Source organism: Rhinatrema bivittatum, chromosome 11, assembly GCF_901001135.1.
Source record: "Rhinatrema bivittatum chromosome 11, aRhiBiv1.1, whole genome shotgun sequence".
In the NCBI taxonomy this organism is placed as follows: domain Eukaryota; kingdom Metazoa; phylum Chordata; class Amphibia; order Gymnophiona; family Rhinatrematidae; genus Rhinatrema; species Rhinatrema bivittatum.
The window spans coordinates 48,559,197-48,585,374 of NC_042625.1; the positions used below are offsets into that span (position 1 = coordinate 48,559,197).

A 26,178-nucleotide genomic window follows, 5' to 3' on the forward strand; every position below is an offset into this window, starting at 1 on the left:
TTTTTGTTCCTGTAGTACCACAGTCCAGACTCCTGGGTTTTGCCTCCCTGCCAGCAGATGGAGACAAAGTTTCACTGACACTGTACTGTTGAGAACGGTGTTTTAGTGCGCCCATGGGCCTCGGCCCGACCCAGACCTTCAGGGCCGAGCCAAGGGTTGACGGTGGCTCCGTGTGGCTGAACAATCTGCCCTCGGCCAGGCCGGCAAGCTCCCATGGCCAACATCCAAGGATGATGGAAGGTGAATGGTCCTCCACCATTCCGGGCCCTTTCGGACCTGCTGCGAGCAGCATGGAGCAGCAGGCCTGGCCTGAGGTTGAGGGCAGACGGACCTTGACACGAAGACTTGGATTGGTGCGATGGCATCACATGGCACGAAGACTCGAGGTTGATGCGACGGCATCACATGTCACGAAGACTTGGGTTGATGCAACGGCATCACATGGCACGAAGACTCTTGACATCCACATAGGCAACGCAAGGCATGGACATTGGCACTGTCTCTCAGGGCGCCCTACTCAGGCCACCCGCGGGACTGAGTCGCGGACCACCCTGTCCCAGTACGCGCCCTACACAGCCCCCAGAGGCTGGTCATGGACCACGACGGGAGCGGGACAATACAGGAACACACATCCGGGACTTGACGGCTCAGGAGCACAGGACAACCGTCCACCAGCAGGCTAGTCCACTCAGGAGTACTGCATCTGAGGGACCCCCGGCCTACCGAACCAGAAGGCTCGAGAGCGTTGAAGGTGAGACGAGGGAAGGAACATCACAGAAGGCAGGAACACCAGGACGAAAGAGAACGAGACACCTGGACGAGGACCTCAGGCACGAAGACATGACATGGTAGAACAAGAAGACATCATGATGAGGAGCTCCAGAAGACCTTACATGGACTCTGGCAGGCTGGAGTCTCCAGAGCGAAGACTCCACGATGATGCAAGGCCAGGAACAGCAGACGGAGCAGCCCTATATAGGGCTGGTACAGGAAACAGTCAACAAGGTGGGGCTAAGACACTTCCTGTGTCTGGCCCTTTAAATGAAGCAGGAAGACGCGGCCGCGCGCCTAAGAGAAGCAGGAAGCTGTGCAGGACCGCGGACAGCGGCCTGCACTGGGACGCAGGACCAACGTCGGCAGCGGCTCCAGCCACCACTCCAGCCCAGGGCTTTTGCGGCCTCCAGCCGCAAAGATGGCAAACAGCGTCGGGGGCGGTCCCAGCCCCGAGGGAAGCCGCAGCTCCGACTGCGGAGCCGATGAGGATCCAGGGCGGCCTCCGGGCCGTGAAGGCAACTTTAGGCCACGGCTCCAGCCGCGTGAGAGGGTCGACGATGGCATCCTGCCGCGTCGGCTGAAGATCAGCAGCGTGGGGTGAGTGGCCTGCTCGCGGGGGGACCCGCGGGCAGAGCGATTCATGACATGTACATAACCCAGTGTGCCACCTGCAGTCCCTCAGTATTGACCTGTACCCAAGCCAAGATGACAGCAACAACCATAAATTTCTAAGCAAACTTCTAAGCAAACTTGCTCCCCTCCAACAAGCCGGAAGAAGGTGAAGTTGCCCAAAAAAAAAAAAAAAGACAATGGAAAACTTGTCTCCCAAATTTAACATTAAGCAATCAGCATTGAAAACCTCCAAACAACTCCATACTATATACAAAGCAACAATAAGAGTAGCGGACTCTTCTCCCCAGTAAATGGGCGGGTCTCTGGACTGATCTGCAGCTTAACGCAGACTCCTGAATGTTTTTGCTGCATGCTTACGCTGTTTCTCCCCGCAGCACCACCAGCACCTCAATGGCAAGCAGGGGAACAGTCCCTCAGCGCCATGGAGCCAACACACGGTCTCCTCCACAGGTAGAGAAGCTGCTGAAAAACCCCATCGCTGAGCTCCCTGAGCTGCTGAGGTAGCTTCCTTAACCCTCGCTGCTGCACAGATTCCTCCTTCCGGAGAGGACTCGCACAGCTTTGCAATGGATCAAGGGCAGAAAAGCCTTGAAAGCCAGAAGGACCGCTCGGCTCTCCAGACGATTGATGGACCCCAATTCAGTTTCAGAGGCACATCGTCCCTGGGTAGACTGATTCTGATACACCGCTCCCCAGCCGGAGAGGCTGGCATCCGTTGTCACAACAATCTATTTATTTATTTTATTTAGTGATTTTTTATATACTGCGGCACGTTAATAACATCACCTCGGTTTACAATAAACAATAAATCAGCAACAAGCTTTACAGTCAATATGAACTAAGGTGGACATAATATATATCAATTAACAACAAATTAAGAACAAATTAAGAACAAAGACAATTAAACCAATGATAATCATCTACTGAGGTGTCTGCAAGGGCATCTCCTTCAACAGGTGGGCAAGAGAGAACCACCACTGCATGCTGTCGATAACAACATCGGAAAGTGGTAAAGGTGTCTGAAACTCCTCAGAGACTGGCTTCCAGCGGGATAGCAAAGCTTTCTGCAAAGGACGCATATGCGCAAAGGCCCAGGGAACCAAATCGATAGTTGAAGCCATAGTGCCCAGAACCTGGAGATAATCCCAGGCTGTGGGGACCATGAGAGATAATAGATGTTGGACTTGACCCATGAGCTCGAGTGCACGGGCCTCAGGTAACAGAACTTTGCCCACACGAGTGTCGAAGCGTGCTCCAAAGAATTCGAGGACCTGAGAGGGCTTGAGGTTGCTCTTTGAGAAATTGACTATTCACCCGAGGGAGGTGAGAACAGACAAGACCCGATTGACCGCTATCACGCACAGGTCTTCCGACTTTGCCCGAATGAGCCAGTCGTCCAGGTACGGGTGGACTAGGACTCCCTCCCACCGGCGGAAGGCCACCACTACTAACATGATCTTGGTAAATGTGCGTGGCGCGGTGGCGAGACCGGATGGGAGTGCTCGAAACTGAAAATGTCATCCCAGAATGTTGAGACGAAGAAATCTCTGGTGTTCCTGGCGGACCGGGATGTGAAGATAGGCCTCCGTCAGGTCGAGAGAGGCAAGGAACTCCCCTGTACGAACAGTCATTATGACCACCCTCAGAGTCTCCATCCGAAAATGGGGAACCTTGAGGGCCTTGACGACTCTCTTGAGGTCCAGGATCAGTCGACAGGAGCCGTCCTTTTTGGGGACGATGAAGTAGATGGAATACTGGCCGGATCCCTGTTCCTGGAGGGGGACTGGGACTATAGCACTGAGCGTTTGAAGCCTGTCGAGAGTCTGGCACACTACTGAGTGCTTCTGAGTTCCGCAGGGAGAGATCAAGTAGAGGTCCGGGAGATCCTGAGCAAACTAACGCGTAGCCTCTTTCGATGACCCACAGATCCGAAGTAATTTTGGCTCATTCCTCAAGAAATAGGGGCAGCTGACCACCTAAGTCTGGAACGGAGGAATGGGCTGGCCGTATCTCATTGTGAGGACTTTGCGGCGGTGCCTTGATGGGTATCGTCTCGGAAGGGCTGTTTCCCCAGAAAGGAGTGAGACCAAGCTAGAGACCTAGTGGAGGTGTTTCGTTGACAAGCTCCATGTGGCTTGTTGTACCTGCACTGCCCCTGGAAACAAGAGCGCGAGATGGAAAAAAAAGGATCTGGACTGCTTGGGGCGGTCCTCCGGTAGCTTATGAACCTTGTCGTCACCCAAGGATTCGATAAGCTGGTCCAGGTCTTTGCCAAAAACTAACTTACCCTTGAAGGGTAGAGTACCCAACTGTGATGCAGAAGAGGAGTCTGCAGCCGATTCGCCTGGCTGACACCACTGAGACCATAGCTCTGGCTTGCACCCTGAGGAGATCATAGAGAGCATCAGCCCCATATGCAATGGTGCTTTCCAGCCTTTATGCCTGTTCTGCCTCTGCAGAAGGGAGGTCCTGGGTGCTGAGTAATTGTTGAACCCACCTGAGGCTTGCCTGGTGCACGAAACTGCTACAGACTGTGGAGATCGAACCCCGAGCTCCACCAGGACTGCAGGAATGAGGGGTTCCAACTCCTCCCTCTGGAACAGACGTACTACCTGAGGGTCATCACCCTGCAAAGAAGCCTGTTTCCCTTGCTCCTCATCCATGCCCCCCCCATGGAAGGGGGAGGAGAGGCTCCTGCACCTGCAGCCGCACTGCCCGGCACGTCCGGAGTGGCAGACCCTCCTGAAACCACCGCGCCTTTTAACTTCGCGACCATTAGAGAAGCGGGAACATCGGCACGCTTGGCTACTTTGGGGGGCAGTCCCCGTGTAGGTCTGACTGGCGAGGCACCACCTTGCAGAGGCCTGGAAGCCAAAAAAGGCTTTATGCATAAGGAGGACAAAATCTAAAGAAAAAGAATCAGAATCAACATCCTGATCTGGAAAAGCAGGGTCCTCCTGTAAAAAAAACCTGATCCTGAGCTGCGTGCTTATCAGGAGTTGCAGGGACTGGATACAATGTTGGAGGAAGCTCCCCCTCCAGCACAGCCCTTGCCTGAGCTGCATGACATATGTTTAAGACATGTGCTTGCTTAAGATGGCTGCCGTCCCTGCACTGAGGGAGAAAGGACCAGGTCTGAGGTCCTGCGGAGCCTGACATTTTTAAGCCCCACGAGGCTTGGCTGTTGCTGCAGACCCTGAAAAAGAGCTGCCCACCCCCCTGGAAGACATCTCGACCAAATCCCAGTCCTAGAAAACTGCACAACCGATTCTCCACATGCTAAACACCAGGATAGCTGCGGCATGGGGGAGGGAGGGGGGGAGAAGACAGCTCACAAAACATGAAATCGGCCAAAAACACGGCGATTCAGGTGGGCAGGGGTCCTGGATTGCAGCTGACCAAAAAACAAACTTTTTTTTTTTTTTTTTTTTTTAAACACAGTGCTTAGACACACATGGGTGAAGAGAGGGACTGGACCACCAGTAATCACTTCCCCGGCTGCTTAACTTGCTGGAGCCTGCAATGAAAAGCATGGGTAAGCTATGCCTCCGATGGTCTTTTTTTTTTTCTTCAAAGAAACGAGCAGAGGAATGAGAGCCTCTCTGCTAAAAGACCTGAAGCAGGTGCGAAAAGGGGGAGTGACTGGACCACCAATATCACCCCTTTAAGCCAGGCAAGTGGTCACTGGGAAGAGGGGTCCTAGGCTGAGTACTCAAGGGGAAAATCCCCCCTGGGACTCTGTAAGAGCTGTGAGAGAGAGCTGTCTCCAGACAAGAAGTTTGATTTCCTTCAAGTCCTTTTTTTTTTTTTTTTTTTTTACATATAGAAATTAATACTTGCTTGATCCTGGAAACAATCAGGAGAAAGAAAGAAAATCACCACAGTGTGAAAAACAGAGAACGCTAGGGAACCGCAGGTTCAACTGCCTGCCTCTGCTGGGAGACAGAGAAATACTGAAGGGATGCAGGGTGAGCACTGTCCTGATATAGGATACCTTTTCAATTTTTCTCTGTCTCCCTCTGCTGGACAGGAAACTCAACCCACTGTCTGGACTGATCCGGGTACGTACAAGGAATCCTCCTAGTTCCTTGTTCTCTCTCTTTTTTTTTTTACTCTGAGAACAAATAAAAATACAGAGAAACCAATACTTTCTTTAGGTGCAGAGGTTCAGGTTCCAGGAGTGCAGGCTGCATGGCAGATCAGAAAAGAGCCAGACCCCTGGCTATATCGATCTTCTTTTGCCAAACTTTAGCAACACAGCCTAGGATAAACCGTATATAAGGGATAATTTCCTGCTCTGCTGGGCTTGCAGTGGAAAACTGCCAGCAGGCCCCACCGCTATCTCATAGGGAATGAGGGATCTGGACCACCAGATGTCCATCCCACAGACCTCCAGACTGAGCTATTAGAAGGGTCACCATCTCCCTGCTCATCCGCCTCAAACCAGAGGGGGGAGGGGGGGTTGGCCCCACCAGGACCTCACAACCCCCTGGGAAGATCCAGAGATGTCTTTTAATCTTTTTTTTCTCTCTCTCTCCAGACTGCAGGTTTTACACCAGCTACCATCTGCTGGAGACAGAGAAATACTGAGGCGCTGCAGGTGGCACACTGGGTTATGTACAGTGTCAGTTAAACTTTCTCTGTCTCCATCTGCCGGCAGGGAGGCAAAACCCAGGAGTCTGGACTGATCTGGGTACGTACAGGGAAATACATTTTTGCCCTCCTGAAATTGTTTCAAGCATGTAAATAAAATGTATCCATTATTCAAAAGAGTGGCTGAATGGCTAAAATTTGAGACTAGGAATCTGAAACTATTGAGTTCCAAATTCTGAATCAGCCACAGACACCGTTAGATCTCAGGTAAGCTCCTTGCATCTCAGGATACCCTGCTATCATTGGGTATAAATGTTTTCCCCTCTCTTTTTCAGAAACTACTCTGTTAGCTCTTCTCCTTCCTAACAACCCAGAGCTGGCTGCACAGAGGTCTCCTCTGAGATCCTGTTTTGGAGTAAAAAAGTGTTATTATTCATGCTATTTAAATAACCCTGCAGGGTTAATCTATTACTTAGCCCCTGTTACAGGCAAAAATGTTATCTGACACCATTCTGACTCACACAAACTGATTTACCTGGGTGTCATTGTACACATTAACAACATCAACAGGCCTGTGCGCGTCACACACAAAAAACAGCGAGTTTTCATCTGGCTGCAAAGTCTCAAGCAGGTCAATGTTGGCTCCACAGTTTATAAGAACAAAAGATTGGAACTGCAAAAGGAAAAAGGACACATTGAGCCGATGTTAACCATCTGGGTCCAAGAAAGGAAGTATAAACAGTACAGTATTTTGTAAACTCTCCTCTCCCTTTGGTATAATATAAGATGTGGTATGTTTGGTCAGACCAGAGGTCCATAAAATCCAGCATTGTATCTCAAACAGTGACCAGTCCAGGGCATTAGGGAGTATACAACAGATCCCCAAAACTAAATCCATTCTTTGTATGTACTATTTTATATTAGCTAAACATATTTTTAAACAAGAAACCTCAACTACTGTGGCCCAAGTACTGCTGGAAAACCATTCACTTATATAAACAATCACCCAGCAAGGACCTGCTCTCCAGGTGATGTATTGTCCTCTCGCACTGAGGACAAGTCTCCCAGGGCTACTGCCCAGGAGAGAAGGGTTAGGCCGGCCATCATGGTTGGTGATTTGATTATTAGAAATGTAGATAGCAGGGTGGCTGGTGGACGTGAAGAACACCTAGTGACTTGCCTGGTGCAAAGGTGGCAGACCTCATGCGTCACCTAGATAGGATTATAGACAGTGCTGGAGAGGAGCCAGCTGTCGTGGTACATGTGGGCACCAACATAGAAAAATGTGGGAGAGAGGTTCTGGGAGCCAAATTTAGGATTTTAGGTAGGAAGCTGAAATCCAGAACCTCCAGGGTGGCATTCTCTGAAATGTTCCACGTGCAGGTCCCCAGAGGCAGGCAGAGCTCCAGAGTTTCAATGTGTGGATGAGACGATGGTGCAGGGAAGAGGGATTCAGCTTTGTAAGGAACTGGGGAAACTTTTGGGGAAAGGAGAGACTTTTCCGAAAGGATGGGCTCCACCTTAACCAGAGTGGAACCAAGCTGCTGGCACTAACTTTCAAAAAGGAGATAGAGCAGCTTTTAAAACTAGAACAAAGGGGAAAGCTGACAGTCACTTAGCAGTGCATGGTTCGGAGAAATGTATCCTTGAAGGATACTAATGAAACAGGAGAGTTAGGGCATCCCAACGGAGAGGTTCCATTAAAAGCAAACATAGTCCATATGCCTATATATAAAAGAAATCACCGCAGCTAATGATTTCTGAATTATCCCAAACAACTGAAAAGCAGGTTGTTAAAACAAACAAAAAACACACTTTGAAATGTCTGTATGCCAATGCCACAAGTCTAAGAAGTAAGATGGGAGAATTAAGCGTGTATAGCAGCAAATGATGAGATTGACATAAATGGCATCACAGACACTTGGTGGAAGGAGGATAACCAATGGGACAGTGCTATATCAGGGTACAAATTATAATCGCAATGATAGGGAGGATCAACTTGGTGGGGATGTGGAACTTTATGTCCGGGAGGGTAAAGAGTCCATCAGGATAAAGATCATACAAGAGACTAAATGCTCAGTATAATCTCTATGGGTAGAAATCCCATGTGTGTTGGGTAAGAGAATAGTGATAGGAGTATAATACCGTCCACCTGTATCGCTCCATGGTGAGACCACACCTTGAATACTGTGTACAATTCTGGTCGCCGCATCTCAAAAAAGATATAGTTGCGATGGAGAAGGTACAGAGAAGGGCAACCAAAATGATAAAGGGGATGCAACAGCTCCCCTATGAGGAAAGGCTGAAGAGGTTAGGGCTGTTCAGCTTGGAGAAGAGACGGCTGAGGGGGGATATGGTAGAGGTCTTTAAGATCATGAGAGGTCTTGAACGAGTAGATGTGACTCGGTTATTTACACTTTCGAATAATAGAAGGACTAGGGGGCATTCCATGAAGTTAGCAAGTAGCACATTTAAGACTAATCGTGGAAAACTATTTTTCACTCAACGCTCAATAAAGCTCTGGAATTTGTTGCCAGAGGATGTGGTTAGTGCAGTTAGTGTAGCTGGGTTCAAAAAAGGTTTGGATAGGTTCTTGGAGGAGAAGTCCATTAATGGCTATTAATCAAGTTTACTTAGGGAATAGCCACTGCTATTAATTGCATCAGTAGCATGGGATCTTCTTAGTGTTTAGGTAATTGCCAGGTTCTTGAGGCCTGGTTTGGCCTCTGTTGGAAAACAGGATGCTGGGCTTGATGGATCCTTGGTCTGACCCAGCATAGCAATTTCCTATTAAAACAACACTTTTAAATCACTTTAAAATTCTCTCTCCCTTTCTCGTCCTACAGACCAGTCCATACATGTGGTATTCATCCTCTGGCCAGCAGATGGAAGCAAAGACAAAAATTCAAGAGCTGACTTCACTCTCTATAAAAAGGTCCAGTGCTGCTTCAGCTCCTCAGTATGTCTCAGCCTCAGCAGATGTAGCACCAGCCAACACATGGGCACAACAGTTAGACGAATATGCAGTAACTTGTTCGTGTGTCTTCAATCCGGGCTTCCAGGAAAATAGGCAGAGTTCTGATGTATCCTGGTAGAAGCAGAAGCCTAGGAGAACAGGCAAAGTGTACTGAAGATCCTGATGGAAGCAGGCTCCCAGGGTAACATTGACAGCAGGCCCTTAGATCTAGACCTATTCAAGCTGATGCAAGTTTCCCCTTACCCCCACAGAGCATGGGGAACTGAAACTGAGCTTTTTTTTTAAATACAGGGACGCTGAGGAGAAACAGCACCTGAGGCCCTAAGCGTGCCTCGGCACTTAAAAACAGACTCCCAGGGTACCAGGCAGAGAGCACTGATTTCCCTGGTTAAGTGGGCTCCCAGGGCAGCAGGCATAGAGCCTGAATTATCCCTGGCAGGAGCAGGAATTGAAGACGATACCACAGATAAGGCTGAGGAAATCAGCATGTCAGCTAATGTATGAGAAGATGTTGGAATGTTTTGCCTGAGCTATCAAACCCATTTAACTTTGTGAGCCACCTTCAAGGGAAAGGTAGAGATGCTCAGTGATTGGAGTAACAAGTTCTCAGCTGGGAGAAATTTCTTGAAGGTGTCTCTGACAAGCAAGGTCAGTTGGGAGCTGCAGAAGCTCTAATAACCAGGCTGGCAGCTGGCTGATTATTTCCCTTGCACATTAGTAACCCCTCTTGGCTGGATGCAAATGCAGAGCAGCAGGTTAAAATCCTGAAACCTCGTGATTTAGAAGTTTTACTGCTCTTCTTTCTCCAGCTCCTTGCCAGGTTTTGTAGTTAGAAATTTCAGTACTTAACTCTTTGCGGGAAGGGCAACCACTTCACCCCCACTCAAATACAGCAGGTATCACTGTTATTGCCAAAACTCAGAGATCCCTCTTTATGTGGATCATACAAACCAATTTCCCTCATTGATTTGGATTTGAAAATTTTAGCCAAAATACTAGCCCTTAGACGGAACCACATTTTTCCCCACACTAGTTCATTCAGATCAAGTGGGCTTTGTTTCACAAAGCACAGCATCTGAAAATGTTCGCAAGATCATGGACTTGGTCTGGTGGGGAAAGCAAAATCGGATCCCAACGGTTCTCCTCTCCATAGGCCTTTGACCTTGTTCATTGGCCATTCCTGTTCGCCACACTGGAAAAAATGCAATTTGGCCTTTTTTTTTTTTTATCATGGCTGCGGCAGTTGTATTCTTCCCCAACAGCGAATGGGGATTACAACACAGCATTCCCAACTGAAAGAGGAACCCGACAGGGTTGCCCCCTCTCTCCCCTCGCCACTAGAATCAGTTCTGATCGAAACATTAAAGGCTTCAGGCTAAAGGACACAGATTATAAAATCTCAATGTTTGCTGATGAAATCATGCTCACCCTTTTGGACCCCCTATAATTCGTTAGCAGGAGTTATGAATGAGTTATCTTTATTTAGCAAAGCTTCAGGGTTTAAGGTAAATGCAAAAAAATCAGAACTGCTCAATATTAATCTCTCTAACTCAGAGGTCACAATCATTAGGGATCAACTACCATTCCGCTGGGCTAAGTCCACTATTAAGTACTTAAGAGTTTACCTCAGCCCCAATATATCGGACTACTATGCTAACAATTACGTGCCATTATTGAGGACCATTGGGAAGGATTTAGAAAAATGGGACAGAAGTTTACACTCTTGGCTAGGCCGCATTGCGATAATTAAGATGGATGTCCTTCCACGATTGCTATATTTGTTCAACACTCTCCCCATACATCTCTCAACAGCTATACTTCGCAAATGGCAGAAAAAGATATATGACTCCATTTGGAGCCGTCGTCCCCCTAGAGTTACAACACTGTCATGCAACAGCATAAAAAATTAGGAGGTTCCTAATTTATTATACTACGTTGCATCTCAACTCAGGGCTCTAGTTGATATGCATCGCTCAGATTATGATAAATGTTTGTTACAGAACAATCTACATTAGGGTCTATGCCCCTACAATCACTATTTTGGCAACCTCGCTTATTTTGGCACCTGATACACTATATTTCCAGCTACGTCCACTACTTTAAAGGTATGGGCAACTTGGAGAGAGAGATTGGTTGGGAAGTTTACATTTTACTATCAGACACACCTATTCCACAACACAGTTTCCAACTGGATACCAGATTTCTTTATTCACTAGCTGGCACAGCTCAGGGATAGAAACCATAGGCGATATGTTATTGCAAGGCACTTTCATCTCCATAGATTACCTTATCCAAAAATATTCTTTGGGAACAACATCTTTCTTAGCCTATGCACAGGTTAAGCACTTTGTTAGTGCTATACTGCACAAGCATATGATGCACCCCACTAGATCTAGGTTTGAGAATCTCTGCATCCACGCATCAACACTCCTGGGTACTATATCCAAAATTTATGGATTGCTATTGATGCCACCCTCGAGTACTCCCATGTTTATCACCAAATGGGAGGCTGATTTAGGGAAACCATTAAGCCCTGAAACATGGAGGAAGATATATCTTCTTTCCAGTAAGTTTTTCATCTCTACTAAATTACAAAAAAAACAAAAAACTTGTTTCAAAATGATTTATAGATTGCACCTCACTCCTGAGAAACTTCATAGAATATATCCCACCCAAATCGGCAGTGTGCTGGAGAAAATGTGGATCGATAGGATCATATATACACATATGGTGGTCTTGTCCAAAAATTGTCCCCTGTTGGTTGATGATTTTCGATTGGCTGCACTCTATTCCCAGAGTAAACTTTGATCCAGACATGAGCTCGGTGCTGCTTAATTTACCTGTCCCAGAGATTTTGCCTTCAGGTGTTTATTGCCACTCGTCTTACCATCGCTTCCTATTGGAAATCAGAGAACACTCCAGTACTGTCAGAAGTTTTGAGTCACATCTATGCTACAAAACGTTTAGATTTTCTTACATCAGTCAAGAATAATCGCCTAGCCACCTTTCATAAAACTTGGAAGCCGCTCTCTGTTCTAGTTAATGAGGGGTAGCTGGTTAAAGCCTGGCATGCCTACTCATAGTATTTCTCCTCCTATTTCTTCTCTATTCTTCACAAGCATGATAATAGTCACCTATACACTCAAACAGCCAGAGCCTACAAATTATTAGATCTAAAATGTATTTATCATTTCATAACGCACTATGTATGTTCATACCACTTGGAAGCTTATAGTCTTTTGTATCATTGAAAATGTAGTAGAAAACGGTGGGGAGGGGGTGGGTAGGGGTGAATGCGGCATGTTTCCTTACGTAACAAGTTTGTTATTATATCTTGGTTGTAAAAGCGTTATGTTTTCAAAATCCAATAAAATGTTAATAAAAAAAAGAAATTTCAGAACCTTGTCTCAAACAAAAAAAGAAAAAAAAAAAGGAAAGTTGGTTCTTACCTGCTAATTTTCTTTCCTATAATACCACAGATCAGTCCAGACAAGTGGAGTTTTGCCTCCCTACCAGGAGATGGAGTCAGAGAACAAAACATACATCCCACTTGTCTGGACTGATCTAGGTATCAAAGCACCCCTAGACTGGGCGGGAACCCAAAGGTCCCACATGCAGTACACTCTCAAAGGACGCTTCTTCCCGCGCCCGCACATCTAAGCGGTAATGTCTGGTGAAAGTATGCAGCAAGGACCACACTGCTGCCCTACAAATCTCCTGAGGCGATAATAACCGACATTCTGCCCAGAAGTGGCCAGGGATCTTGTGGAATGCGCCTTCAGCCCAGCTGGAACTTGACGGCCCATATAAATATAGGCCATGCAAATAGCCTCCTTCCAGCAACAGGAAATGGTAAACTTGGAGGCCTTCTCTCCCTTCTTCCTAATCCCATACAGGACAAAAAAGGTGATCAGAGTGCTGGAAACTATTTGTCATCTCCAGATAACGTAACAGTACTCCTCATGTCCAAAACATGTAGCTCCCTGTCCCTCGGGGAATCCTTAGACCTCTCCGGGAAAGCCGGAAGGTTTACCGACTGATCAACATGAAAGAACACCATGTTAGCCAAAAAGGAGGGGACCATCCACAAGGAAACCTCGTCAATATAAATCCGCAGAAATGGATCCCTACAAGACAGAGCCTGTAACTCCAAAACCTGTCTGGTCGAACAGATGGCCACCGGAACACTGTCTTCAGAATCAAGTCCATCAGCGGCACTCTCCACAAAGGCTCAAACGGAGTCCCACACAAAAACCACGCAAGACCAGATTAAGGCTCCAATCTGGGCATAACTTCCAAACAGGAGGTCGCAAATGCTTGACCCGTTTTAAACAAACAAGCCACATCTGGAAGCAAGGCCAAGGATCTCCCTTGCCCTTTGCACTGAAGACCGCTCAATGCAGATACCTGAACGTGAATGAAACTATAGGCGAGACCCTTAGACAAGTCCTGTTGCAAAAATTCCAAGATAAGGGGAACCTCCACTGACAAGGGATCTGCACCAAAAAAACATACAGGACATCTGCCCTACAGGGTACACCTGCTTCAAACCTAGTTGTCTGCACATTCAGCTAGCACAAATAGCATTCTGAAGACACAAGGCCGAGACCTCAGTCTCCTCAAAGGGACCTCCAACTTCCTTTCCTAGACATTGTCGGCACGTCGCATCCACCTTCTGGCCAGGGGAACCAGCTCACCATGGCCCTTGCCACCTTCAGACTGGCCTCAGGAGAAGTCCACTCGAGGGCAATGAGCTTCTGCATTTCTTCGAGCCCTCTAGAACAGGTTTCCTTGTCCAAATTCTCACGCGCGACTCTGGCCCCAGTTCCCCTAGAACAGGGGAATAATAAGAAGTAGCTCTTTATTAGGGAACTCATCCGCATCAGGGCCATCCCCAGCTGGTACTCCCGCAGGAAACAATGCCCAGATGATCTTTTGGCCCCTCTCAGGAGCCCTCCGGGAATCCAACCCTCTTGAGGAACGGCACCACCAGAAATGGCCAAAGTCTCCAAAAACGAACCAGGGACTGGCGTTCCAGCTCGAGGAGTCCAAGGAACCCACCCAGATCACGTGGACAAGTCTGCTTTTGGCATCTTAGACGAGCAATGGGACCCCCGCAAGGCCACTCATTTGATGCTTTCTTCAATACCTTAAAACCCCTATGGAGCAAAAAGGCAAAATTTGAGGAAAACTCAGACTCAATGGACCCCTTGCCTTTTGAGTCTCGCTGGTTCCCTCAAGTCCTCCCTGGCGTGAAACTTCACCGGGGACTGGGAACGAGGGGGAAAGGCTAACTCCCAAGCTGCTGTCTAGACATTCAAAATGTCCGCCATCCTTTTCCTACCCCTCCCGGGCCTCCAGAATGGAACCTGATGCCCATGTGCAGCGCTTGAGAACCGTGCCTCCCACAGAGGTTCCTTCTCTCCCCACCGGAGGGGCAGACAGCTCACCACAAGACATTGAGGCGTGAACATTTCAAACCACAGTCCTGCCACGTTCCCGAACTGAGTGGAAGGCACTATGCTGCCACCATGGTTAGCACCAAAAATAGGAAAGAGGGGGAAGGGAGAGCAACTCCCTAGCTACTGCTCCCCGGGGGGAGACAGCAGTCAACATGGACGCTGTCTCCCCCCCAGGGCCTCCTGAGCGGGACTAGATGGCCGGGTGCAGCTTATGGGAACTGTGCCTCCTACAGAGGATTTGCCCCTCCAAAGGCAGACAGCACACCACGAGGCATTACTGGGGTGCAATCGCCTCAAACTACAGGCCCTGCACACTGTCCTGTGCTGAGTGGGAGGTGCTATACTGCTGCTGCGGCCAGCGCCAAAAATTGGACAGAGGTAAAAAGGGAGCGTAACTCCCTAGCTGCTGCTCCACAAGCAGACACAATGGCCGCTGTCCTCTCTGACCCCCCCCCCCTCCCCAGGGCCTCCTGAACAGGACCAGATGGCCAGATGCAGCGCTTGTTAAGTGTGCCTCCCACGAAGGACCCCTTCCCTCCAGCAGCAAACAAGCAGACCTTATTGAGGTGCAATCACCTCCAAGTACCGGCCCTGCACACTTTCCTGTGCTGAGTGGAAGGTGCTACGCTGCTGCCGGGCTATTTTTAGCGCTGGCCACAATAGCCGGTTATTCCATCATTGCTCCTCCCGTCACTATCCCGGATCCCCAGTGCTGCCGCCGAGTCGGTAAAACTCTCTCTCACCCCATGCCACGATCACCGGTGGGAACAAAACTGCCCGAGCTGTCCCAGCTTTCTCTCTTTTGTTTCGTTTTGTTTTTTTTAAACTACTTAAAGGAGCAGCAACCGACAAAGGGAAAAGTAACCAAAAAGAATGCTTCCCTGCTTCTGGTTGCTCCTGGCTGCTATCTGAGGGCGAGAGGCCTCAGAGGGAGTGAGGGAAACAGGACCCTTGGCTTTCCCTCCCTCTGGAAGACGAGGGCTGAGACAGAATAGGGATTACCAATCCCCCACTTGCCCTGCTCTACCCAAGGGATGGCCCACAAAGGAACCTAACACCTCGGGAAGCCTATTCTTTCTTCCGTTCTTCCAAGAATTTAAGATGCTTCTATTTATTTATTTATATATATGTCAGACTGCAGGTTTGCACCTCTGCCATCTGCTGGAGACAGAGAAATACCAAGGAACTGCAGGTGGCGCTCTCGGTTATGTAGCAGTGCCTCAAAGTTGTGTTTTCTGCCTTCATCTGCTGGTAGGGGATGCATAAACCCATTTTGTCTGACTGATCCAGGGTACGAACAGGAAGTCATGGTTAGAGGCTAATTATTTCAGGGAAGAGTCCAGGCACTCTTTTCAGGTCCTTCCACCAAGGTAGTACAATACCCACAAAAGGGCAAGGTCAGCATGGATTCAGGCCCCATATGGGGCACATGAAATTTGATTAATTTCAATTGAGCTTTTCAACTACATTTCTTTCTTAGAAGTTTAGTGATTTGCTGGATGACTGAATGTGTGAACTCTTAAGAGCAATACAAGGAAAAATATTTCCTATAAAAAGTGGGCTTGTTATAAGGAACAGAGGAAGGAAACTTGACTCATTCTGCTTGCATGCTAGATACAATTCTTCTGAGGCGGCAAGATCACAAGTCTTCCATGGAGGATTGTTAGGGAGCTTACTTAGGAAGAGATAAGAAAATTATTACTTACCTGCTAATTTTCATTTCTGTAGTACCATGGATCAGTCCAGACAGTGGGTTATGTCCCCAATCCAGCAGATGGAGTCAGCACAAGCTTTGAGGGGGCGTATCCATATATACTACTACCCCCTCTGCAGGAGTTCAGTATCGAGTATATCAAAGCCCGAGTAGAAACCCCCGAAGGATCAAGTTTGTGGAAACAGATAATTAAAACAATTGTAACCGCAACAAGTAACGGCAAACATCCTACCAACTTGTAGGGAGTTGTGAAAAACAGCAAAAAGGAAACGACTGTGAAGACACAGAGCACTGTGAACAGGAAATAGCGCAGAGCTGAGCAGGACCAAGAACCCAAATGCGGTGGGCGTCTGGACTGATCCATGGTACTACAGGAACGAAAATTAGCAGGTAAGTAATAATTTTCTTTTCCCTGTACGTACCAGGATCAGTCCAGACAGTGGGATGTACCCAAGCTTCCCTAAACCGGGTGGGGTCCTGCGAGGCCTGCTCGGAGAACCTGCTCGCCAAAGTGTCCAGAGACCGAAGAGGCAAGGTGCAGACGATAGTGCCTCGAGAACGTGTGTAACGATTTCCAGGTGGCTGCTCGAAAAATTTCTTGCGAGGAAATGCGCGACGATGCCGGGTGGGGGAATCCATCCCGCCCCAATGTAGGAAGCAGCAATGCCGGCCTTCAACCATCTGGCAATGGTCGCCTTCGAGGCCTGAGACCCCTTCTTAGGTCCGGACCAGAGTACGAAGAGATGGTCAGAGATCCGGAACTCATTTGTAGCCTCCAGATAGAGGCACAGAGTGCACTTGACATCCAAGAGACGGAGCGTCTTCGGCTCTGAGGAGGAGAAGGACGGCAGCTCCACCGTCTGGTTCACATGGAATGCAGAAACCACCTTCGGCAGGAAGGAGGGAACGGTGCGAAGCGAAACTCCAGAGTCGGAAAAACGAAGATAAGGCTCTCTACACGACAGAGCCTGCAGCTCCGAGATGCGTCGAGCAGAACAGATGGCCACAAGAAAAAAAGAGTCTTGAGAGTGAGATCCTTTATCGTTGCGCTGCGCAGCGGCTCGAACGGTGGTCCCTACAGGGAGCGAAGCACAAAGTTAAGACTCCAGGAGGGACAAGGGTCCCGCAACGGAGGACGCATATGCTTGACACCCTTGAGAAAACGAGCAATGTCAGGGTGCTGTAGAAGAGAGCCCCCATCGCTCAACAGCGAACCAAAGGCGGCCACCTGAACCCGTAGTGAATTATAGGCGAGCCCTTTTTCCACTCCCGCCTGTAGAAACTGAAGGATCTGAGGTACAGAAGCCTTAGCGGGTCTCGTGGCCTGGCTGGTACACCACAGCTCGAACACCTTCCAGACCCGAACATAGGCCGCCGACGTCGATGTTTTTCGTGCCCGCAATAGTGTGGATACTACCGCCTCCGGGTAGCCCCGACGCCGGAGGCAGCGCCTCTCAAAAGCCAGGCCGCAAGACAGAAGAGTTCTGCCTGCTCGAAAAATACCGGGCCCTGATGTAGGAGCTGGGGGAGGTGCCCCAGTCTGATTGGCCCGTCGATCACCAGCTGTAGAAGGTCTGCAAACCAGGGTCGCCTGAGCCATTCCGGAGCGACGAAGACCACGGTCCCCTGATGGCTTTCTATTCTGCGGAGCATCCTGCCCACCAGAGGCCACGGTGGAAAAGCGTAGAGCAGAAGATGTGGGGGCCACGGAAGGACCAGGGCATCCACCCCCTCCGCGCCGCGCTCTCTCCGGCGACTGAAGAAGCGTGGAGCCTTGGCGTTGAGAGCGGACGCCATCAGATCCAGGTGGGGGGCCCCCCACCGATGGACGAGAAGTTGCATCGCTTTGTCGGAGAGAGACCACTCTCCTGGGTCCAGCAGTTGACGACTGAGGAAGTCCGCCTGGACGTTGTCCACCCCGGCGATGTGCAAGGCAGCTAGCCGGACGAGATGACGCTCTGCCCATTGCATCAGTAGCGCCGCCTCGAGCGCGACCTGCGGGCTGCGCGTGCCTCCTTGTCGGTTGATGTAGGCCACGGTGGTAGCGTTGTCCGATAGAATTCTGACTTCCCGGTTCCGAAGAAGCGGGAGGAAAGGTCGCAGAGCTAGCCGGACCGCTCTGGTTTCCAGACAGTTGATTGACCACTTCGCCTCCACCGCGGACCACGTCCCCTGCGTGGCGCTTCGATCGCATACTGCACCCCAGCCTGCTAGACTGGCATCGGTAGTCACCACCACCCAATTTGGCAGATCGAGGGACACGCCCCGGGCCAGGTTCAGCGGATCCAACCACCAGCCCAGACTGTCCCTGGCATTCTGCGGGAGCGGGAGAATCATCTGGTAGTCCTGTGATACTGGTTTCCACCGGGAGAGGAGCGCCCACTGTAAGGTCCTGAGGTGCGCGAAAGCCCAAGGTACAAGGTCGATGGTGGACCCCATCACTCCCAGGAGTTGTAGGTAGTCCCAGGAGGTGGGCTCTGGTAACGCAGAGAACCGTCGTGTGTGATCCCGCAAGGATTGAGCCTTGTCCTGGCACAGAAAAACTTTGCCCAGTAGGGTGTCAAAGGTCGCCCCCAAGAAATCCAAGCGTTGCGAGGGAGTGAGGGAGCTCTTGGAGAAGTTCACTACCCATCCCAGGGAATGTAGAAACCGTACTACTCGAGTCACCGCTGAGCGTCCATGATAGAATGACTTCCCCCGGATGAGCCAATCGTCCAGATAAGGATGAACCAGGATGCCTTCCTTCCGGAGGGCTGCAGCCACGACTATCATGATCTTGGTGAAGGTGCACGGCGCCGTCACCAATCCGAAGGGGAGAGCCGTGAACTGAAAATGCTGGTCCAGGATTTTGAAACGAAGGAAACGGTGGTGGTCCGGGCGGATGGGAATGTGCAGGTAGGCCTCCGTTAAGTCCAGGGAGGCGAGAAACTCCCCCTGATGTACCGCCGCAATCACTGATCGGAGCGTTTCCATGTGGAACCGAACGACTCGAAGGGATTTGTTGACTTCCTTGAGGTCCAGTATAGGCCGGAAGGAACCGTCCTTCTTTGGCACGACGAAATAGATGGAATAGTGGGCCGAACCCACCTCTCCGAAGGGCTCGGGCGCAATAGCGCCTATCTCCCGGAGTCTGTCCAGAGTCAGCTGCACCGCCCTTCTTTTGAGGTCCGAGCCACAGGGAGAGAAGATGAACCTTCCCTGCGGAGGGCGGACAAATTCCAATGCGTAGCCGTGTTTTATGGTATCCAGGACCCACTGGTCCGAGGTGATCCGCGCCCACTCCGCGTAGAAAAACGTTAGCCGGCCCCCAATCCTGGGGACAGAGGAGTGGGCGAGACTGGCATCATTGTGAAGACTTGTTAGAGGGGTTCCCGGGTCCGGGAGTAGTGCGACGACCACGAAAGGAGCGCGACCAGGGCTGAGACCTGGGGGCGGATGGCCGGGCGGCCGCCTGTCTGAATCCCCTGTAGCGCCGCTGCGCTCTGGTCCGAGAAGAAGAAAACGCTCTGGATGGACGAAACCTATTCTCCGGCAGCCGATGAACAGCGTTCTCCCCCAGGGACTTGATGATCTGATCCAAATCCTCCCCGAAGAGGAACTTGCCCCTGAAGGGGAGAGAGACCAGACTGGACTTCGAGGACGTATCTGCCGCCCAGTTGCGTAGCCATAGTAGTCGGCGTGCCGCCACTACTGATACCATGGATCTTGCGAGGACCCGAAAAAGATCGTACGAGGCGTCCGCCCCATACGCCACCGCGGCCTCCAGCCGATCCGCCTGGGCAGCCTCATCGGCCGGCAGATTCTGAGATGTGAGGAGTTGTTGTACCCAAAGGAGACTAGCCCGCTGGGCAAGCGAACTGCACATCACTGCCCACATGCCAGCGCGGAGACCTCGAAGACCCGCTTAAGGAAAACCTCCAACTTACGATCCTGTGTGTCTCGCAATGCCGCACCTCCCGTTACTGGGATAGTCGTCCTCTTCGTGACCGCCGACACTGCGGAGTCCACCTTTGGGACCTTGATGAGGTCCAGAAAATCTTCAGGGAGCGGGTACAGCTTTTCCATCGCCCGGCTGCTCTTCAGGGAGGCCTCCGGGGTGTCCCATTCCCTGGTGAGAAGTTGTAAAAACGAGTCATGGATAGGAAAAGCCGGAGCCCTCGGCCGAAGCGCCGCCAGGACTGGATCTCCCTTCTTTGAGGAGGTGACGACAGCGGGAGCCACTGGAGCAGGCGGGTCCGGTGGAGGGTCCAAATCTAATTCCTGAATGATCTGCGGGATGAGGTCATCCAGTTCTTCCCTCTGGAAGAGGCGTAGGGTACGCGGATCATCCCCTTCTTGCGTGCCGTCCCCTTGGCCCCCGGTCCGGGAGGTCAGGTCCCTGTCCCGCTGGGTCGGGCACCGCCCCCACTGCCGCTGGCGCCGAACGGACCCGAGTAGGAGGATGGGAGGCCCCCGCTCCCGAAGGGTCGGGGGGGGCCGGCGCCGAGGGCGACATCCGTGGGATCTTAGGGGGGGGGGGGTCCCACAGGTGTGTCCAGCCCCTGTAGATAAGCTGTATACATGAGCAGGATAAACTCCGGAGAGAATCCCGGTCTGCCCGGGTGCGTTTCGAGGGGCGGCGTGGTTCCTGCTCCCTGGCTCTGGGTGCTTGGCTCCTGCACCAGAATCGGGGGGGGCGCCCCCGCTTGTAGGGTCTACCCGAGAGACGTTCTCCCTCGTGTCCTGCGCCTCCGGGCGCTCAGAATGTAAGCTGGCCCCCGTTCCCGCCAAAAATGGCGGCGTGGCCGGCCCGCGCCGCCCGGGCAAAAAAGAAAATTCAGTAAGGGACTGTGAGGTACCTTCCCCCCCCGGGAAGGCATCATGCACAGATGCCCTCCCAGGAAATCCGGGACCCCGGGTCGCCGCAGGCCGCACAGCGCAACGGCCGCGGCATCGGGATCGCCGGGGGAGAGATGAAAAACGGCGGCAAAAAAGAGCAAAAGCCTCGGGGGGGGGGCCACGCGCACGAAAGCGCCGCTGCGGGGGGGCCCGGGCAGCCCGCACTGCCCGCAATTACAGGGGGGTGCCGCGGGGGGGCCTTCCCGGCCACACAACCCGCCCCAGAAGTCTTTCCCAAGCGCGGCAGCAGCCCACGGGGAGCTGCAAAATGGCCGCGGGTGAGTGAAGAAAAACGAAGAGGCCGGCACCACCGGCTTTCGCGGGCACCAGGAGCTGTGCTGTGAAGAAAAACTACAGAGGAAGAAAAACTTACTTACCCCTGCTGCAACGACAAAGAAAACAGCACGGCTGCAGAAAAGAGACAGGAGAGATAAGCCACTCCCCAAAAGGTGAAAGGACCCTGCTTTACTTTCTTTCTTTCTTTTTTTTTTTTTTAAACTTGATACAAGACTTGATACAAACTTGATCCATGAGAAAAAGGCAGCAAAATAATCAAGCAAAAAAAGTGAGAAAGAAGTAAAATGGAGGAGAAGCCTGATTCCCCTACTCGCATCTGCTGGAGTCAGAAGATACTGAACTCCTGCAGAGGGGGTAGTAGTATATATGGATACGCCCCCTCAAAGCTTGTGCTGACTCCATCTGCTGGATTGGGGACATAACCCACTGTCTGGACTGATCCAGGTACGTACAGGGAACTACCATAGTTTACTTTCAAACATTGTAGAGAAACATTTTGGAGACTTGGTAAAGTCTGTCTCCGGGGTTTCCTTGGGCAATCCTTAAAAAACAAACAAACAAAAAAAAAAAACCAAAGATAAGAGATCATGGTGCGGTTACGTTTGCCGCTTGCGGGACAACCCTGCAAGCAGCTGCACTCACCTCAAGACCAGTAAGCCTCACTGCGGCAGGATGCCACTAGGATCACTGCGATGGGGCTTTCTCCTAGGTGCATGCGTGCCTGAAGCTCACTCTTTTAAAGGGCCCATGGCAGGAAAAGCCCGTGGTACCTTTGGTTTACATCAGGACTCTTTGCCCTTTAAAGGGGTCCTGCCAACGCTCCCTTGTCATCTCAGCAAAGTTCTTCCAAGTTTGTCTTCAGCCTCACTTTTAAGCTGCCTTTCAGCTCTGTCAGTATTTACTGACTTCTGGACTTCCTTAATCTGGTTCATGCAAAGACTCATTCACCCGCCATTGGCGCAGACCTTAGGGCTTTGCTCTCGCGGTTGCATCAATTATGCCACGGCAAGAGGGGCTCACGTTTACGTCACTTGCAAAGGAAAATTAGTTTCTTACCTGATAATTTTCGTTCCTGTAGTACCAAGGATCAGTCCAGGACACCTGGGTTGTGACTCCGCACCAGTAGATGGAGACAGACTAAAACTTGTGGGCGGAGCCATATATGCCCCTGTGTCAGTCACAGCCCCTCAGTCATACGGAATGTCAAAGTAGAACACAACCAGAGAACTAAACTAGCTACAAACCGCTAATAGAACGGGGAAAGAAATACCCCTCCTGGAAACGGACTCTCCAATCGAGAGAGCCAAACAAGCGGAACAGAGTAATTCAGAACAAAGAGCGGACTCTCCATTACTTCAGCGCAGCACTGCGGGCGGGATCCTGGACTGATCCTTGGTACTACAGGAACGAAAATTATCAGGTAAGAAACTAATTTTCCTTTCCCTGTACGTACCAGGATCAGTCCAGGACACCTGGGATGTACCAGAGCAACCTACTGAGGGTGGGAAGCAGAGAGTCCCGCTCGGAGTACCCTCTCTCCAAACCCTCCGGATTCGGTAGCCCGGACATCCAACCGGCAATGCCTGATAAAGGTATGCAAAGACTTCCAGGCAGCCGCCCTGCAAATCTCTTGAGGCGACACCTGAGAAGCTTCCGCCCAAGACGCTGCTTGAGATCGAGTCGAGTGAGCCCGCAGCCCCACGGGAAGAGGTTTTCCCCCGCACCAAGTACGCCGAACTGATGGCCTCCTTGAGCCAACGAGCGATCGTTGTGCGGGACGCTGCAGCTCCTTTCTTTGGTCCAGAGAACAGGACAAACAGATGATCTGTGACCCGAAACGGATTAGTGACCTCCAGATATCGGAGAAGGGATCTCCGTACGTCAAGCTTCCGTAACTCCCTCTCTTCTGGAACAGAGGACTCTCTGCACGCAAAAGCGGGCAACTCCACCGATTGATTTACGTGAAACGACGAGACCACTTTCGGAAGAAAGGAAGGAACCGTCCGTAAGGAAACCCCCGAATCAGAGATACGCAAGGAAGTTACAGGACAGGGCCTGTAACTCGGAAACACGCCGTGCCGAGGCAATCGCCACCAAGAATGCCGTTTTTAAAGTGAGATCCTTAAGAGTTGCGCGTTTCAAGGGCTCAAACGGCGCCGTGCATAGAGCGGAGAGAACCCAATTGAGGTTCCAAGCCGGACAAGGAAGACGTAACGGGGGGCGAAGGTGCTTAGCACCCCGAAGGAAACGAGCAATATCCGGGTGAAGCGCCAGAGACGTACCACGGACCTTACCTCGCAAACACCCCAGCGCCGCCTTGGACCCGTAGGGAACTGCATGCCAGACCTTTGGCCAGACCCGCCTGGAGGAACGCCAGAACATCAGAGACGGAAGCCGAAGTGGGGTCCACCCCACGCTGCACGCACCAGTTCTCAAAGACCACCCAGACACGGACGTAGGCCAAGGACGTCGACTGCTTCCTGGAACGCAGTAGCGTGGCCACCACCGCATCTGAATAACCTTTTCTCTTCAGTCGATTCCTCTCAAAAGCCATGCCGCGAGACAGAAGTGATCCGCATCCTCCAAACAGACGGGGCCCTGATGGAGCAGGGCCGCCCTTCCCTGGAACCGAAGGGGTGCCGCTACTGCCAGTTGTACGAGGTCTGCGAACCACGGCCGGCGAGGCCACTCCGGTGCCACCAAGATCAAGTTGGCCGGATGTAACTCTATGCGCCGTAGAATCTTGCCGATCATCGGCCACGGGGGAAACACGTAGAGCAGCACATCCGTCGGCCAGGGAAGCACCAACGCATCGACGCCTTCTGCCCCCCGCTCTCGACGTCGACTGTAAAAAACGCGGGGCCTTCGCGTTGTGCCACGTGGCCATCAGATCCATGTGGGGCACACCCCACGTTTCGCAAATGAGAAGAAACGCTTCGTCCCCCAGCTCCCACTCTCCGGGATCCAGACGATGACGGCTGAGATAGTCCGCCTGCACGTTGTCGACTCCCGCAGTGTGAGACGCAGCGAGGTTGCTGAGATGCACGTTGTCGACTCCCGCAGTGTGAGACGCAGCGAGGTTGCTGAGATGCACGTTGTCGACTCCCGCAATGTGAGACGCTGCGAGGTTGCTGAGATGTTGCTCCGACCAGGCCATCAAGCGCTGAGCTTCTTCCGCCACCTGGGGGCTCCTGGTCCCGCCCTGGCGGTTGATGTAGGCCACGGTGGTCGCATTGTCCGATAGCACTCGGACTGCCTTTCCCCGCAGCAACGGTAGGAAGGCTTGCAGGGCCAGATGGACCGCTCTGGTCTCTAGGCGATTGATAGACCACTGGGCTTGCAACGCTGACCATAGGCCTTGGACCGAGCTCCGCAGGCAGACCGCTCCCCAACCGGAAAGGCTGGCATCCGTGGTCACCACTGTCCAATTGGGCACCCGAAGAGAGACTCCAGAGGACAGACGACTGGGATCCAGCCACCAGAGCAGGCTGGACCTCGCGTGGCCCGCTAGAGGAAGCGGTAGATGGAATCCCTCCGAGACCGGCTTCCAGCGGGATAGTAAGGATGACTGTAAAGGTCGCAGATGAGCGAATGCCCAGGGAAGCAGCGCCAGCGTGGAAGCCATAGGCCCTAGGACCGTAAGGTAGTCGCAGACCGCGGTTGGCGGAGAGACAATAAGCGCCGTACTTGGGCTTGCAGTTTGCACACCCGGTCGTGCGATAGGAACACCGTGCCCTGCTTCGTGTCGAAAACAGCTCCCAGATATTCCAAGGTCTGCGTGGGTGTCAGATGACTCTTGCTGAAGTTGACCACCCATCCTAGGGACTGCAGAAGAAGTAGGACCCTGGCCACTGCCACCTGACACTGATCCTCGGACTGCGCCCGAACCAACCAGTCGTCCAGGTACGGATGGACCAGGAGACCTTCCCGGCGCAGCTGCGCCGCCACCACGACCATTACCTTCGGGAATGTACGGGGGGCCGTCGCGAGCCCAAACGGGAGTGCTCGAACTGATAATGCCATCCTAGAATGCAGAACCGGAGAAAGCGTTGGAACGACGGCAGACTGCCTATGAGAAGATACGCCTCCGAGAGGTCCAGGGAGGCTAGGAACTCGCCGGGCCGTACCGCGGCGATGACTGAACGAATCGTCTCCAGTTCGAAGAGAGGAACGCGAAAACAGCGGTTTACCCCTTAGAGATCCAAAATTGGTCCGGACGTGCCGTCTTTCTTTGGGACGATGAAGTAAATGGAGTAACGCCCCTCGTGTTGGCTGACCGGGCCGGGGGAAATAGCACCCAAGCTTTCCAAGCGTTGGATGGTGTCTAGCACCGCCGCCTTCTTTTTGGGGGCCTTGCAGGGTGAGACAAGGAACTTGTCCACTGGGGTACGAGCCAAATCTAACGCGTAGCCGTGTCTTATCACATTGAGGACCCACCGGTCCGACGTTACACCGGCCCATCTCCCGTAAAAATGACAGCAACCACGCCCCGACGTTGGGGACGGCGAGCTGAGGCCGCGGTGGGAGGTGGGCCGACCAGCTTTCATTGCGAAGACTTGGCCCCTGTGATCGCCTTGTCTTCCGAAACGCTTCCCCCGAAAGGAACTGCCGCTGCCACTGCGGGGTACGGAAGGAGGAAGACCTATACGATTGTCGGAGGCGCCTCGCTGACCCTGGCGAGATCATAGCTCTGGCGGCCGCCCGGAGCAAGTCATACAAAGCATCTGCGGCGATCCGCCTGCCGCGCCTTCTCCTCCGACCGATCCGCGATGGCCTGGAACACCCGAGCCCCACGGAACCCAACACGCAGCGCAAGCGACTACAAATCAAGGCCGACCCCTGAAAACACT

At 51.7% G+C, this 26,178-nt stretch overlaps 1 protein-coding gene across 3 annotated transcripts in view; it reads right to left on the reverse strand.

Annotated features, from left to right (window-relative positions):
• CDC45 (cell division cycle 45) overlaps positions 1-26,178 on the reverse strand; it is a 102,483-nt gene that overhangs the window by 60,179 nt on the left and 16,126 nt on the right. For all 3 annotated transcript variants that reach the window (XM_029619546.1, XM_029619544.1, XM_029619545.1), the window contains exon 4: positions 6,536-6,673. In XM_029619546.1, coding sequence (XP_029475406.1) covers positions 6,536-6,673 — 138 coding nt within the window. The remainder of the gene's footprint in view (positions 1-6,535; positions 6,674-26,178) is intronic.